The following is a 13,180-nucleotide window of genomic DNA, read 5'->3' as shown; positions in this document are numbered from 1 at the left end:
ACTTTGTAGACCAGGCTGGCCTCGAACTCAGAAATCCGCCTGCCTCTGCCTCCCGAGTGCTGGGATTAAAGGCGTGCGCCACCACGCCCGGCTTGGGTGTTTTTTTGGGTTTTGTTTTGTTGTTGTTTGTTTGTTTGTTTTTTTGAGGTGTGGGGGAGGTCTAACAAAAGCATGTTCAGTATGTCAGCATATCTAATAGGGATGCTTCATCTTTCACGGATAAGGCATTTGTGGATCTAGGCTTACATTACTGGATATTGTGGGACTGCCATACCCTCAGGTCTCATTTGACCAGAAGTTCTGTTGGATGCTGCCAGTGACATCAGTGAGCTTTCTGATGGCTGACGGGGCCCAGAAAGGAATCACAGGGCCCTGGGGACTCTGGAGTGTAAACCCCTCTTTCAGCTTATACTAAGAGTCGATTTTCTTAGGCTGTGTGGTCTAGCTGCAGTAGAGGGCTCCGTCTTGGAAGCTCCAGTATGTTGATCTATGATCTTACAGGAAGGAGAGTTGGCTTCCGGAAAACCAATACAGAACTGGGAGTGAGCCCAGGCCCACTCCAGATCTGAAAACAATTAACATGCAGCAGGTCTCGGAGCAACTTCGGCGTTTCTCTCTCCATCTCGTCTCTCTTAGCAAGACTGATACATTGGTGCCTGCAAACCGAGCAAACCTTGGCCTCTGATGGCTATCCCTCTCTTCCAGGTCTATGGGTTGCTGGACCACCTGGTGACAGACGTGATGGTCCTGGCTGATGAGCTCAGCTCCACAAAGAATGTTGAAGAGCCTTTACGTTTTTGCAGCTGATTCTTGGACCCACGCTTCCTCCTGGGAAAGTGGTTTGAAAAAAAAAAAGTCAATAAACAATCTTTAGGTTCCTACCATTTCCATTTCCATTGTGCCTCTGGGAATGCTGGATCTCAACGGCATCAGGTGAAGGTCTAGGTCCTCCTGTATCCCACCTGCTCACACGTGCAGTTCTCAGAGCCACCCACACCAGAGAGGTGATGATTAAGGGATAAGCAGAAGAGTTAGTGGGTGGTGGCAGGGCAAGGAATGAAGTCAGGTGACAGGACAGATGGCCTTTCATAGCAGTTCCCTGCCTCAGGCCTAGACTTTCAGGGCCATGCTTCCTGAAGCCAACTCAAGTGAGGGACTAGGGAGAGAAGCAGAGATGACGAGACCTGACTGTCTGAAGCCTTCTACTTCAGCACCCTCCTCATCCTTCAAGATGGCAAAGATGGCACCTGTCAAGCTCTTTAAACCCGGCAGGAACTGGGGCTGAGCTCACACCCACCCCAGATCTGAAAAGAAACACAAACAAAGGCACAACTCTTTGCTGTACTCCAAGAAACTCTCACAAGTACAGTTTTCCTCTTCCCATTCATTCCCTTTGGGGATCCTTGTCCTAAGCCAGAAGTTAATACTTGAGGCTCTGGTCTGCTAGATCCCTTCCTCCAGTCAACTCATCTGGCTCCGGAGCCATTTTTCTGCTATGGGACACTGAAGCAGCAAGGTTGTGGGTTCAAAATCAACCTGAGCTGCATGATGACTCTGAGGCCAGCCTGGGCAATGTTGGGGTGGGGAAGGGGAGGGGGGACCACGACGTTTCAAAACAACAAAAACAGCTTGAAGAATTCCTACTCCTTCCTGGAACAAAGGAATGTGGGACTGTGGAGTAGGTGAAGAGTAACAGCTGGGAAAGCATGCACTGCCTGCTCAGATCATCCCGGGGTTTCTGTTGAAACGACTGTAAACTGGTTAGGCTGGGGGTCTCTGGGAGCAATGGAGGAGTGAGGGAAGCCAGTAGCCAGGGACGCTAGAATTCATACTGAGCTTCCTAGCCGTCAGCACTTTGTATGTAAGCTATGGAAAGAGGTTCAGGGCAGGTAGGATCCTCCCGGGAGTTGGAAAGGCAGAGTCCTCAGGCCCCTTGGAGAGGCTGGGGAAGCCAGCTGGGAGTAGGTAAAGACCAGCCCCAGGGAATGTTCTGTCTTCTGCTTTAATGTCGTCCGGCTAGGAAGGTTAAGGCTTGGGATAGGTATTGGAGTGGCCTCCATTCCCACCCTCACCTACTTCTAGCAGAGGAGGTAGGGGAAAGGTTAACTCACTTGAAGGGTGGGAGTGGATGAACTCCAGCTCTGTAAACCTCTGGGGTCACCGGCTGACAAACAGGCCAGCCTCCTCCCCCAAGGCACCGCCCGGCAGACAGCAGGAAGGGGTTAAACACACCCGCCCGCCCGCCCGTCATCCTGTGTCCTGTTACTGCTGAGGCAGACCTGCCTGGCCAGCTGAACAACTTTCCTCCCGAGAGTGCTGGCCAGCAGGAGTCGAGGAGGCAGCCGGGAGAGTCTGAGCGGCCACCCGCTGGGGGGACCCTGCGGTCCTTCCGAGAGAGCTCTGTGCCTCTCGGTCCAAGGTGGGGCTCCCGCGACCAGGGTTTATGGTGGATGGCTCTGGGGCTGCTCCTGAAGCTGTGCCATCCCCCTACAAGTCAGAGGGTCACTGCAGAGGCTGCGGGGGCTGGGGCAAGGGAGCCCACTCTGGAGGTAAGCTCCCTCCCGCGCCGCGGTGGCGCCCTGCATGAAGGCGGGGGTCGGGGTGGGGGCTAGAGTGGGCTCAGGACTTAGTCTCTTTCCCAACCTCTAGAGAGAGTAAGGCAGGGCTGTGGAGTACCCGGAGGCTTCTAACCTACAACTTCTCTACCTTCCTGTTACCCCCAGAAAAGGGACGCAGGGCCATCTGGAGATTCCTGATAGCGTTTCTCCCAGATCCTGGCACATCTCTGTATTTACACCTTTAACCTCAGAATGACCCTTTAGTCCACTGCTCCCTGGGACACAGCCAACTCAGGTCTGATGAAGCCACACAACCTAGGGCTAGGGAATATCCAGTCCCTCATTCCCTGAGCAGCTGAGCAGCAGGAAGGACACTGCCACTCCCCCATTGCTTACTCTGGAGCCGATGGGGACAGGAGATGGGGAGAGGTGCTGGCTGATGGGGTGCACACAGACTTTGGCAAATTCCCGTGCATGTGATTGGTTCTTTCCATCTCTCTGAACCTCCACCCTGGGGTTGCCATCTGCTTCCTCAGTGCTGACTTTTAGGAATCTCTCCATCCCCCACTCTGGCACCCTTCTGGATCTGTGTCCTGAGAGATCCCACTGCTCCGAATCTCTTTGGGAACCCGTGTGTAGGTGGGAGTCTACACTCTAGCCCCCCCCTCGTCCCCCCTCCCCACTTCCCGACTAGCCTGTGCACTCCGCTGGAGTACCCTCCTGCCTTCTTTCCATCTCTGAAGCAGCCTCCCCAGGTCCTGGCTTCTCAATGTCCTTCCCTCCACCTGGCAGGGTCTGGCTCAAGGTCACTGCAGTAATTCCATACCGGCTGCCCAGGGCTGCCGCTGCCGCTGCCGCAGCTGGGTTTGTGTTTCACTCCCTTTTATTCCCGGGCATATTGTGTTCAATAAAACCTTCTGCTTGTAACACTGCTGGCAGGGCTCCCAGCCGCGCCCGTCTCCCGCCTTCCTTCCCTCTCAACTTCAGCTTCAGGCATGCTCTGGGACCTCACCCTGGCTTTCTTCCTCCTTACTGTGTCCCTACTGGGTGAAACACCATGAGAGTCTATGACAGGTTAGGGTGGAGGAGGCTCAGGCATCTTCTCGTGCCTCTGATCCCTTCCTTTCCCCCTAAGTCCAGCAAAGGTGTGCCCACAATGTCCACCTTGCTCCTAGGAGAAAAATCCAGGAAGGGCCATGGAGCCTACACAAAGGGTCCCTTTTCCATGGAGGCTGGTTGTATCCACCCTGGCAAAGTAGGAAGGCCTAGGAAGCCAGGCCCAGGTAGGGCTCTGGTGGAGTCAGGATGTCTGATCTGACTGGTTCTGCCAATTCCAGCAGCCAGCAGGGAGGAGCGTGTACACCAACCAGGGCGGGCTTCATGCACAATTATTCCCCGTCTTGACTCTGCCACTGCCAGCCCGCCCTCCCACTGGGGAGGTGAGCACAGGCCTGAGTCATTAGTAAGGGGGAGGGCAGGAGTTTAACAAGTTGTGGCTGTGGCATTCCCACAGAAGGCCAGCCGGACAGAAAGACAGAAAGACGGAAGGTAGGCAACACTATGGGCCAGTGGGGATCTGATTTCCACACAATTCCATCCTTCGGCTCAAGATTGGGACCTGTGAAGACTTGTGGGTACTTCGAACTGAGTTGATCTTTCACTTGTGGGTGCTGTAAGGACAAACTTCCTATATCCCCCTCTCTGTTCAGGAGGCTGGGACAGCTAAGGCCCAACAGGGTAGGGGCTGGTGGGTGATCTGGGGAGGGCATGATATCTATGGCTGACAGGAGGTGGGGAGGTCATGGAGAAAGGGGAGTCTTTGCTGATCCAGCTTCTGTGTGTGTGTACAAATGTATTCATGTGCAAAACTATATTAGTGCCATGTGCTGGCAGAGGGCTCTCACTTTGGGTTTCTGGTAAGTCCCACCCTGGGGGGAGGGGGTACTCTTCTTTGGTTTCTGAGGCTGTGGAAAGACATGTGACTGATTCTCCTGAGTCGGCCTCCATTAGGCTATCAGAGGTCTTGAGTATGCCTGAGGTCTTGGTAGTTTGCTTGGACTGCCCCTGCCCTCAGGGAACTTCCATTCTGCCCGAAAAGGTGGTTCCGAGACAAGTAATTAGATAAATTAATTAGCAAATGAGGTGACAACGACAATAAGTATTGAATTAGTCTCAAGGAGACCTAGGTGTTGTCAAGTCTCAGCCCTGCCACCTACATGGCCTGTGACATAGGTGGGTCACAGCAGCCCTGTGTGTAGGCCAGTGGGTGGTGGCTGAGTCTCTGGAGAGAAGCAGCCTTCCAGGCATGCTCCTTCCCCTGGCTGTCTGATCAGGTGACAGATTCCTGGCCTTGCTGGTCCTTTCCATCTTCTTGATTTTCCCCATTGCGCCTCCCCAGAGTGCTACCTCCTTTAGAGGTGTCACAGTATGTCCCTTGCTTGTGCCTTCCTTATGCCTGAGTGTCTATGTCCTTTCTATTGGATGTGGGTGCTCTACAAGCAGATGGTGGGGGTTGGAAAGGACTCCCAGAAAATGGGTGTTGAATGAATTAAATTATGAAAGTTGGTCATCTGAGGAAAAAAAAAAGGATGAAGGGCTAAACTGGAAAGGCTGCAACACACGTGGAGGGGGAGACGAGCAGGAGGGGGAGGAGAGAGTGGCAGCCCTGGTGCTCATTCCATGGTCCTGGAAGCCACACATTCAGGTTGGGGGAGGAATGTCCACACTTAGCAGCTCTGTGATCTCAGAGGCATCGCTGACCGATTGATTGCCTGAGTCCCACCGTCCCCATTTGTGACCAGAGAGAGGGACTTCAGCATCTTGGTCTGGTGGTTGTATAGAATGAGCGTGCCAAGCAAAGTGTGTCCATTGGATAGTGAGCGCAGTAAGAGAAACAAGTGCTGGCTAAAAGCTGTCCCTGGTATCAGGGACACTCTGGCCGTGCCACTCTTGACTGAGTGGACAGGAAGGAGGCCACTGTTCCTGAATTCCAGATCCTCTTTTTGGCAGCCCCATGTGGAACCCAAGGACACAGCCGCCCTGCTGAAAGCAAGGCGGCCCATCCTTCAAGACCGTGACCTCAAGACGGTGGCGCTCGGCCCTCTACCTCCGACGGGGGCGGGGGCCGCCCACCTCCAAATCCCCAACTATGACAACCTCTGCGCTCCGCCGCCAGGTGAAGAACATTGTTCACAACTACTCTGAGGCCGAGATCAAGGTGCGTGAGGCCACCAGCAATGACCCCTGGGGCCCGCCCAGTTCGCTCATGTCAGAGATTGCTGACCTGACCTTCAACACGGTAGCTTTTGCTGAGGTTATGGGGATGGTGTGGAGGCGGCTCAATGACAGTGGTAAGAACTGGCGACACGTATACAAGGCTCTGACACTATTGGACTACCTACTCAAGACGGGCTCGGAACGCGTGGCCCACCAGTGCCGTGAGAACCTCTACACCATCCAGACTCTCAAGGACTTCCAGTATATTGACCGCGATGGCAAGGACCAGGGCGTCAATGTTCGTGAGAAGGTCAAACAGGTGATGGCCCTTCTCAAGGACGAGGAGCGCCTGCGGCAAGAGCGAACCCATGCTCTCAAGACCAAAGAGCGAATGGCCCTGGAAGGCATGGGTATTGGCAGCGGGCAGCTGGGCTACAGCCGCAGATCTCGGGGCTCCCCCTCTTCTTACACGTGTGAGTAGGCCCTGATGGTATGGCTTGTGGGGGCGGGGCAGGGGGGGTTAGGCCAGCCGCAGTCATGGCTCTCCACCCAGGAGCCATGAGATAGTTCCTACCTCAAAAGGTGATTGGGAGGATCCATTCAGATAAATAATGTGATGTGAAAAGCACAATGCCTGCACATAGTAGGTGCTCAGGGATTCAGGTGAAATAATGATGTCATCGATTGCTTGCCCTTGCTATTAGTTAGCTGTGGAGAGGATGGCTTGGAGGTCAACATGCAGGCTCTGGATTGCATTCCATTCATTCTGTTCCCTCCAAGCTGAGTGGCTTGGGCAACCAGCTCTGTAAAACAGAGAGAGGTACACCTCCCTCCCTAGACTGTTTGATCTGAGAAATGAATGAGAGACAGCCTGAGTGCCCTTGACCTTTTTACTCAGACACCTGACATCCTGTAAACCCCTTCCACTCAAGAGCATTGTCCTTGAAAACAAGGGCAGCCGATGTGGAAACATCCGTCCTCATGGCTCCCCAAAGTGGTGGAGGCCTTTTTGACCTGAGGGACAGACAGGCCCTCCTTCCATAAAGTCCATGATGGCCTGCTTAGGGCTCAGAGGCTGTGATTTTGTTTGACTGATAGATCCCTTCCTCCTAATCCCTGTAGCCCCAAACAGGCTAGGGTCCTATTGAAGAGTTCAAGAGCTAAAGACAGGGACCTGCATTGAGTCCTGACTTAGGACTACTGCCAGCCCCCTTCGATCATGTCTACCCCTTGTCAAGGAGGACTGGGCATCTAGCAGTACAGTGGAAAATCCACAAAGGGGTGTCCAGTGTACTGTCTGGCTCACAAGTGCCTGAAGAGCCAATTTCCTCTGGCTCACTGTGTGAGCCCCAGCTTCCTGGCAGGCAGGAGTGTGGGGACCCTGGGTACTGCTGTGCTCACGGACCCCACCCTTGTTGCAGCTGCATCTTCGTCCCCGCGCTATGCCTCAGATCTGGAGCAGGCACGGCCCCAGACTTCTGGAGAAGAAGAGCTGCAGCTGCAGCTGGCCTTGGCCATGAGCCGTGAAGAGGCTGAAAAGGTGAGCTCTGACTGTCCGGGGAGCCTAAGGAGGAAGGAAAGGGGTCTGGTGTTCACTAGCCCCCATTTGAGCTTTTCACCCTGGACCTGGAGACCTACTCTAGTTCCCAAGACAGCACAGAGCCTCTTGGTGTTTCTGGTCAGTCCCAGTTCTGCCCCCCAACCTTTGGTGTTCTCCTGTGGGACCCAGAAAGGGCAGTGTGTAGTTGGGGACCAGAAAGGGCGATGTGTAGTTTGGGGTCTGTGGTGTATCTTAGAGGCCTGCTATCTCTTGGTTAGGGAGAGATGTGGGCTGACAACACATTCTGAGAAAACACTGAGTCTACTGCTCCTTCCCACCACCAGCTGTCCTTTTGGAAGGACAGGGGCAACACCTCTGATACCTCATCATCGTTGCAATTACCTCTATGGATCCAGATAGAGCAGGCAGGAGACATTTATGCCTCGTACAATGGATGACCTAGGGGAGTTCTCAGGGTACCCAGAAGAGAAAGATAGGTGAGAGCTGAGACTGTCCAGCGTGGCTGTTGGAGGAAGGAAAGGGCTTACTAGCCTCCACTTGGGAGGCTGACTCTTAAGCTGCATTTTAGACCCAGGCAGGGAGGCAGCCACTCTTTCAAAGCCCATCCATCCCCGCCTCAGAGCAAGGGGCTTTTCCATCACCGTGCCTGGGCAGGACTATGCTGGGCCCCCAGCCCTCAGGTGAGATCACTGGGCCAAGTTCTCTCCTCTCTTCCTCCCTCACAGCCAGTCCCCCCAGCCTCCCACAGGGACGAGGACCTGCAGCTGCAGCTGGCTCTGAGCCTGAGCCGGCAAGAGCATGAGAAGGTAGTATAGGGGCCGAGTCACCTAGGCCATAGGTGCTGACCATGATTGGATGCTGGTGAAGGCATTGGTGGCAGGTCTAAGGGGGGCACTAATCGCTTCTCTCTCAGCTGTGCTAACCTGGGTGCCTCCCACCTGCTCTCTGCTGATCCCAGTCACCTGCCTGCTCATGTCCTACCTGTCATTCCGCAGGGGGTGAGATCCTGGAAGGGAGATGACTCTCCAGTGGCCAACGGCGCAGAACCTGCTGGCCAACGTCGTCAACGGGACAGGGAGCCTGAGAGAGAAGAGAGAAAGGAGGAGGAGACGCTGAAAACTAGTCAGGTAGAGAGAGGTTGGGGAGTGCGAGCTGTCCAGGACTGGACATGACTGGATTGGCATCTGCGCAGTGTGCAGAGCAGAGCTCGCTCCAAGCACTAAATGGGAAATGGTAGAGCACAGCAGGGGCTGGTGACGGATCAGGGTCACCATGGAGACTCCTGGGTCCTCCTGCCACTTAGTGACTTGGAATACTACTGGCTTCAGTTTCCCCTTTTGCACAGTAGGTGTTTTGGACAGTCCCAGCTCTTGCCTTGTAGAATCATACGATGCTGTGTGGCCTAGTTGCTGGTTCAAGCACGTGGTGCTGAAAATATCTCAAGTTCCCTGGGAAGGGGAGCAGGTGGCCACTGAAAACAAGATCATTTTGCACGCTATTTGTGCTGCCCCTGGGGTACTTCTCCGTCCTTCCTCTTCGTGTCTGTGGTGACCATTTTCACTTGGGTCCTAGCTAGGGAAGTAGAGTCATTGAAAAGAAAAATCTGTCTTGACTATCCCTTTCTGTTGGCCTGGGATCTATCCCAGCTCTGTCTTTTCCTGGCTAAAGAACTTCAGACAAATGGCCTCCCCTATCTGGGCTTCAACTAGTTGGTTCATCTGTAAAATAGGTACATTACCTACCTCACAGGGATGTTATGAAATGGGGCACTAGATGGATGAGGAAATGTTTTATAAATAGGAAATGCTGATCAGAGGTGAGGGGTCATTAAAAGATGCTTGTGGAATGAAGAAAGAAGGGGAATGAGCTGGCTTCTGGTCACTGGTCAGACCTCCCCTCCCTCTGGGCCCCACCCACTTCTGAGCCATGGCTGCCTCTCCCCTCCACAGTCCTCCATCCTGGACTTGGCTGACATCTTCGCACCTGCCCCGGCCCTGCCTTCCACACACTGCTCTGCTGACCCATGGGACATCCCAGGTGGGCATGCAGGGTTTCAAGAGGCTCCCAGATTGGCCCCTAAGAGCCCTGCTTCCTTCCAGCCACTTGCTGGCAAAATACCTCCTCTCTGTAACTGAGGATCACTGTACTGCCTCTCGAATGGGACTTTTGAAGTAAGAGCCAGGGGCGCACACCTGCAGATCTTAGCTCATGGGAGGCTCAGCAGAAGGCCTAGCTGCCCTCACTGGCTATGCAAGCCCTGACTGAAGCTACATTCCCAGAACTGCAGATCCAGGCTCCTGGGCTTGTTAACCACGGGCTTGAGAGGGCTGCTTGCTCCGAGTCAGCATCCCACTTGTGAAGTGGGTACCACATCACCCAACCTGGGCTGGGCATCTGGGAAGGACTTTGAGCAAAGGGTGGGGGAGTGTTGGGATAATACGTGTTGCTATCTCCCTCTCCTTTCCAGGTCTCAGGCCGAACACAGAGCCAAGTGGCTCCTCTTGGGGACCTTCTGCAGACCCCTGGTCTCCAGTTCCCTCTGGAAATGCCCTGTCCCGAAGCCAGCCTTGGGATTTGCTTCCTACTCTTTCTTCCTCTGAGCCCTGGGGCAGGACCCCAGTGCTGCCTTCTGGACCCCCCATCGCAGACCCCTGGGCACCAAGCTCCCCTACCCGAAAACTCCCCAGCACTGGAGCAGACCCTTGGGGGGCCTCTATGGAGACCTCTGACACCTCTGGTAAGTGGGGGTCATAAGGGTAAGAAGCTGGGGACTTCTAGGTCCCTTTCCCTTTAATCCAGCAACAGTCTATGGGGAGACCATTTCCCGGACCCAACCTTTCTTCTAGCTCACTCCATTTCCCTCTTTCTTCTGGCTAGCTCTAGGTGGTGCCTCGCCCTTCGACCCATTTGCCAAACCTCTAGAATCCACAGAACTCAAGGAGAGCGGGGACAGTGCCCAGGCCCTGCCCACGGGGAAGTCCCCCAGCCCTGTGGGTGAGCAAGAGGCCAGGGTATACAGCTGCTTGGTCTTGGAGAGACTCCAGGGGCGCCTCTGCCCTCTTCCTTCCCCACCACTGAACTGATCAACTCTCTTCTAGAGCTAGACCCATTTGGAGACTCCAGCCCCAGTTGCAAGCAAAATGGCATGAAGGAACCTGAAGCCCTTGACCTGGGTGTGCTAGGAGAGGCGCTACCGCAGCAGTCAGGAAAGGAAGCGCGCCCCTGCCGGACTCCGGAGTCCTTCCTGGGCCCCTCTGCCTCTTCTTTGGTCAACTTGGACTCACTAGTCAAGGCACCCCTGGCTGCAAGGACCCGGAATCCCTTCCTGACAGGTAGAGAGTCCTGGCCTGGTGTCTGGGACCCCACGGGGCCGCCCCTCTCCAGTCATTGCCAAGTCCCCATCTTCTGTCCTTTTGTCTGCAGGTCTGGGTGCTCCGTCCCCAACCAACCCGTTTGGCGCGGGCGATCAGGGCAGGCCAACCCTGAACCAGATGCGTACCGGCTCCCCTGCTCTGGGCCTGCCGCTGGGGGGACCCGTCGGGGCGCCCGTGGGCTCTATGACCTACAGCGCCTCTCTGCCCCTCCCGCTCAGCAGCGTGCCGGTCGGCGCGACCCTCCCCGCCTCGGTCAGCGTCTTCCCGCAAGCGGGAGCCTTCGCCCCGCCGCCGGCGAGCTTGCCTCAGCCACTGCTGCCCACGTCCGGCCCAATAGGGCCGCTGCCCCCACAGGCTGGCACTAATCCCTTCCTCTGAGACGCTTTAGCGCCTGCGCGCGAAGCCCCGCCTCCTCGAGGGCGGATCGTGCAGGTTGAGCACTGATCTGTGGACCCCCCTGACACATCCTGAAACCCAACTAGGGACTGACCGCGTCTTGGGGACGAAGACTACACCCACCTAATAAAGACTGGAATCTACGTCCTCAACTCTTACCAAGTGGACTTTTTTGAGGGGTGTGGCAGCTGGATCAGGACCCCCACACCCATTACCTGCTGAGGCAGAAACTCCTTGACAATCTGAATTTCCTCATAGCCCTCTCAACCCCCACTCCCCTTTCCTCTAGGCCTGGTGCCTCCCTTTCATGCTGTCTCAATCATTCAGGCATTCGTCCATCACACACAGGATACTCCTAAAGTAAGGGGCGACGGCATTTGCTCATTCTTTGATGCGCTATGCACCTTAGGCAGAGAATTTCACCTAATCACATTGCAAGGAGCCTAGGCGTTACTTCAGAGTTTGTAAGGCCCTACCTAAGCTGGATATGCAGTACTCTCTGTCCAAAACTGGGTTAAGAATTTCAAAACAGAGTTGATAAACATGGTGACACATACGAGTAATCCCAACACTTAAGGGGGTGGAGGTAAGAGGATCCTGAGTTCAAGGCCAGCCCGGGCTTAACATTATTATTATTATTATTATTATTATTATTATTATTATTATTATTATTATTATTATTATTTTAAAGACAAGGCAGGAGAAGAATAAACTAAAGGTCCAAACTTCCCAAGAGAGGTAGCACAGGTCTTTCTTAACTAGTCCTATTTAATAGCCAACAGAGGCTTTCGAGAAGTACAGTGACATGTTCTAAATCACAAAGCTGGAGTGACGTGGGGCTGGGATTCAGAGTCAGACAGTCTGGCTCCCTGGGGAGGATCAGGTTTAATACAGCAAACACTGACTGTCTTGGACGAAATGCTGGGCTCATCCAGGAGGAACCTAGGATGGCTGAACCCCCATCTTCCAGGAGCTAGGAGGACAGAAAGTCGACAAGCCAGTAGCACTGGATATAGCTGCAGTACAGCCAATCACAGGAAACATCTTCTCTTATGTCTCACTTGGTCATCCAAATCCAACTCTGCCCCAGCTCCTTTCACCAGGGCTGAAGAGAGCCACCTTGACCATCTGAGGTCTGGACCTCTGCAGGGTTGTTGCAGGGGTTAGGAAACCAAACACAGCCAGCACCTGGACTTCTGCCTTGAGGGTTACCATGGCTACCCACGTGTGCTCAGGACCCAGGGTCTGACCTGGCAGGCAGCTTGGGTCTGGCTTTGTTCTCTTTGGGGTCACCGAGAGCATGTGGACTTCCTCAGCCTGAAGCACCATAGTCAGAGGTGGCCCCGTGTCACTGTCCTTCTTAGGTACATGGGCAAGAGCTGTTCTGGTTGTAAGGGAGGGCAGGCAGCCACAGGGCTGCTTCAGGCAGGAGGGGGCAAGAGCAGCTGCTTAGAAGCTGAGCCTAGCAAACTCTGCTCCAGGGCTGAACTTAATGATAATCGCCTAGTAATGAGTGGTTAAGTCGCTCTTGAGTAAACGACTTCACCTCTCTGTGTCTATGCCTCTGTTTCCTTCTTTGCAAGAGTTCCTTCTTTGTGGGGTTGCTACGTGGAAGCTCCCATGGCAGTTGACCATTCATCCCTGTCTGTCTTCTGCCCCATCAAAACCCAGAAGGGTCAATGCTCCTTGGCCCCAGGGCTCTGCTGCCCCATACCTCTCTGCCCCTCCTCCCCTGAGCCCTGAAGAACAGGTTGGTGGCCTTGCTTCCTGAAGCTACAAGGCTCACCTTCCTCCCCAAGGCTGGCACTCTGCTCTGCTCTGCCCTGTCTGGGGCAGCCACTCCCCATTCCCAGCATGCTTTCCTCATGGTTCAGCTCTCACCCCAGTTCCATATTAACTCCCTGATCCTGGACCTCTCATCCATCTTCATTCATGTCTCAGCCATCACCCCCCAAATCCTTGGCACTCACAACAGGGCTCTCGGTCTCCCATGGGAACTACTCTCTTGTCACTGGAACATGGCTTATAGGGCAAACCCAACCCGCAAGCCTGTGGCCCTCATCCTCAGACTCTGT

The 13,180-nt window shown here is 54.5% G+C and overlaps 2 protein-coding genes and 1 long non-coding RNA gene across 8 annotated transcripts in view; 2 read left to right on the top strand and 1 right to left on the bottom strand.

The window, feature by feature from the left end:
- Positions 1–884, top strand: part of Mycbpap (MYCBP associated protein) — a 21,231-nt gene extending 20,347 nt beyond the window's left edge. For 2 of the 3 annotated variants that reach the window (XM_029483103.1, XM_029483101.1), the window contains exon 19: positions 706–881. In XM_029483103.1, coding sequence (XP_029338963.1) covers positions 706–807 — 102 coding nt within the window. In that variant the 3' untranslated portion in view covers positions 808–881. Of the gene's footprint in view, positions 1–705 lie in introns of all 3 variants that reach the window. The other variant, XM_021178170.2, reaches the window with a different exon arrangement.
- A 1,385-nt stretch (positions 885–2,269) lies between these two features.
- Epn3 (epsin 3) lies at positions 2,270–12,660 on the top strand. Of its 4 annotated transcripts, none has more exons than XM_021178223.1 (10): positions 2,270–2,549; positions 5,568–6,247; positions 7,196–7,314; positions 8,061–8,141; positions 8,331–8,462; positions 9,285–9,372; positions 9,803–10,072; positions 10,213–10,329; positions 10,434–10,667; positions 10,759–11,245. In XM_021178223.1, exons 2-10 carry the CDS (start codon positions 5,707–5,709, stop codon positions 11,085–11,087), a joined length of 1,911 nt encoding a protein of 636 aa, XP_021033882.1. In that variant the 5' UTR covers positions 2,270–2,549; positions 5,568–5,706; the 3' UTR covers positions 11,088–11,245. The 4 variants fall into 4 exon arrangements, with proteins under 4 accessions (XP_021033882.1, XP_029338999.1, XP_029339000.1 ...); XM_029483137.1 differs by lacking the exon at positions 2,270–2,549 and adding an exon at positions 4,035–4,106 and having other exon boundaries at positions 10,759–11,236; XM_029483139.1 differs by lacking the exon at positions 8,061–8,141 and having other exon boundaries at positions 10,759–12,660.
- Positions 7,274–8,404, bottom strand: LOC115032314. The gene is made up of 3 exons (XR_003837968.1): positions 8,317–8,404; positions 7,717–7,837; positions 7,274–7,338 (listed from the first exon to the last, which is right to left on the bottom strand). It is a non-coding gene; the product is annotated as an uncharacterized LOC115032314 (long non-coding RNA).
- Positions 12,661–13,180: the final 520 nt, after the last annotated feature.

The sequence above is a fragment of the Mus caroli genome, chromosome 11, assembly GCF_900094665.2.
Source record: "Mus caroli chromosome 11, CAROLI_EIJ_v1.1, whole genome shotgun sequence".
Lineage (NCBI taxonomy): Eukaryota > Metazoa > Chordata > Mammalia > Rodentia > Muridae > Mus > Mus caroli.
The sequence above is the reverse complement of the archived record's forward strand: the minus strand, read 5'-3'. Positions and strand labels throughout refer to the sequence as shown.

Excerpts from the sequence above, each read along its gene's own strand:
- Epn3 (XM_021178223.1), top strand. The coding sequence starts at position 5,707 with ATGACAACCTCTGCGCTCCGCCGCCAGGTGAAGAACATTGTTCACAAC. Across the intron at positions 6,248-7,195 it reads CTCCCCCTCTTCTTACACGT|CTGCATCTTCGTCCCCGCGC; the intron begins GTGAGTAGGCCC and ends CCCTTGTTGCAG. Across the intron at positions 10,668-10,758 it reads CCGGAATCCCTTCCTGACAG|GTCTGGGTGCTCCGTCCCCA; the intron begins GTAGAGAGTCCT and ends TTTTGTCTGCAG.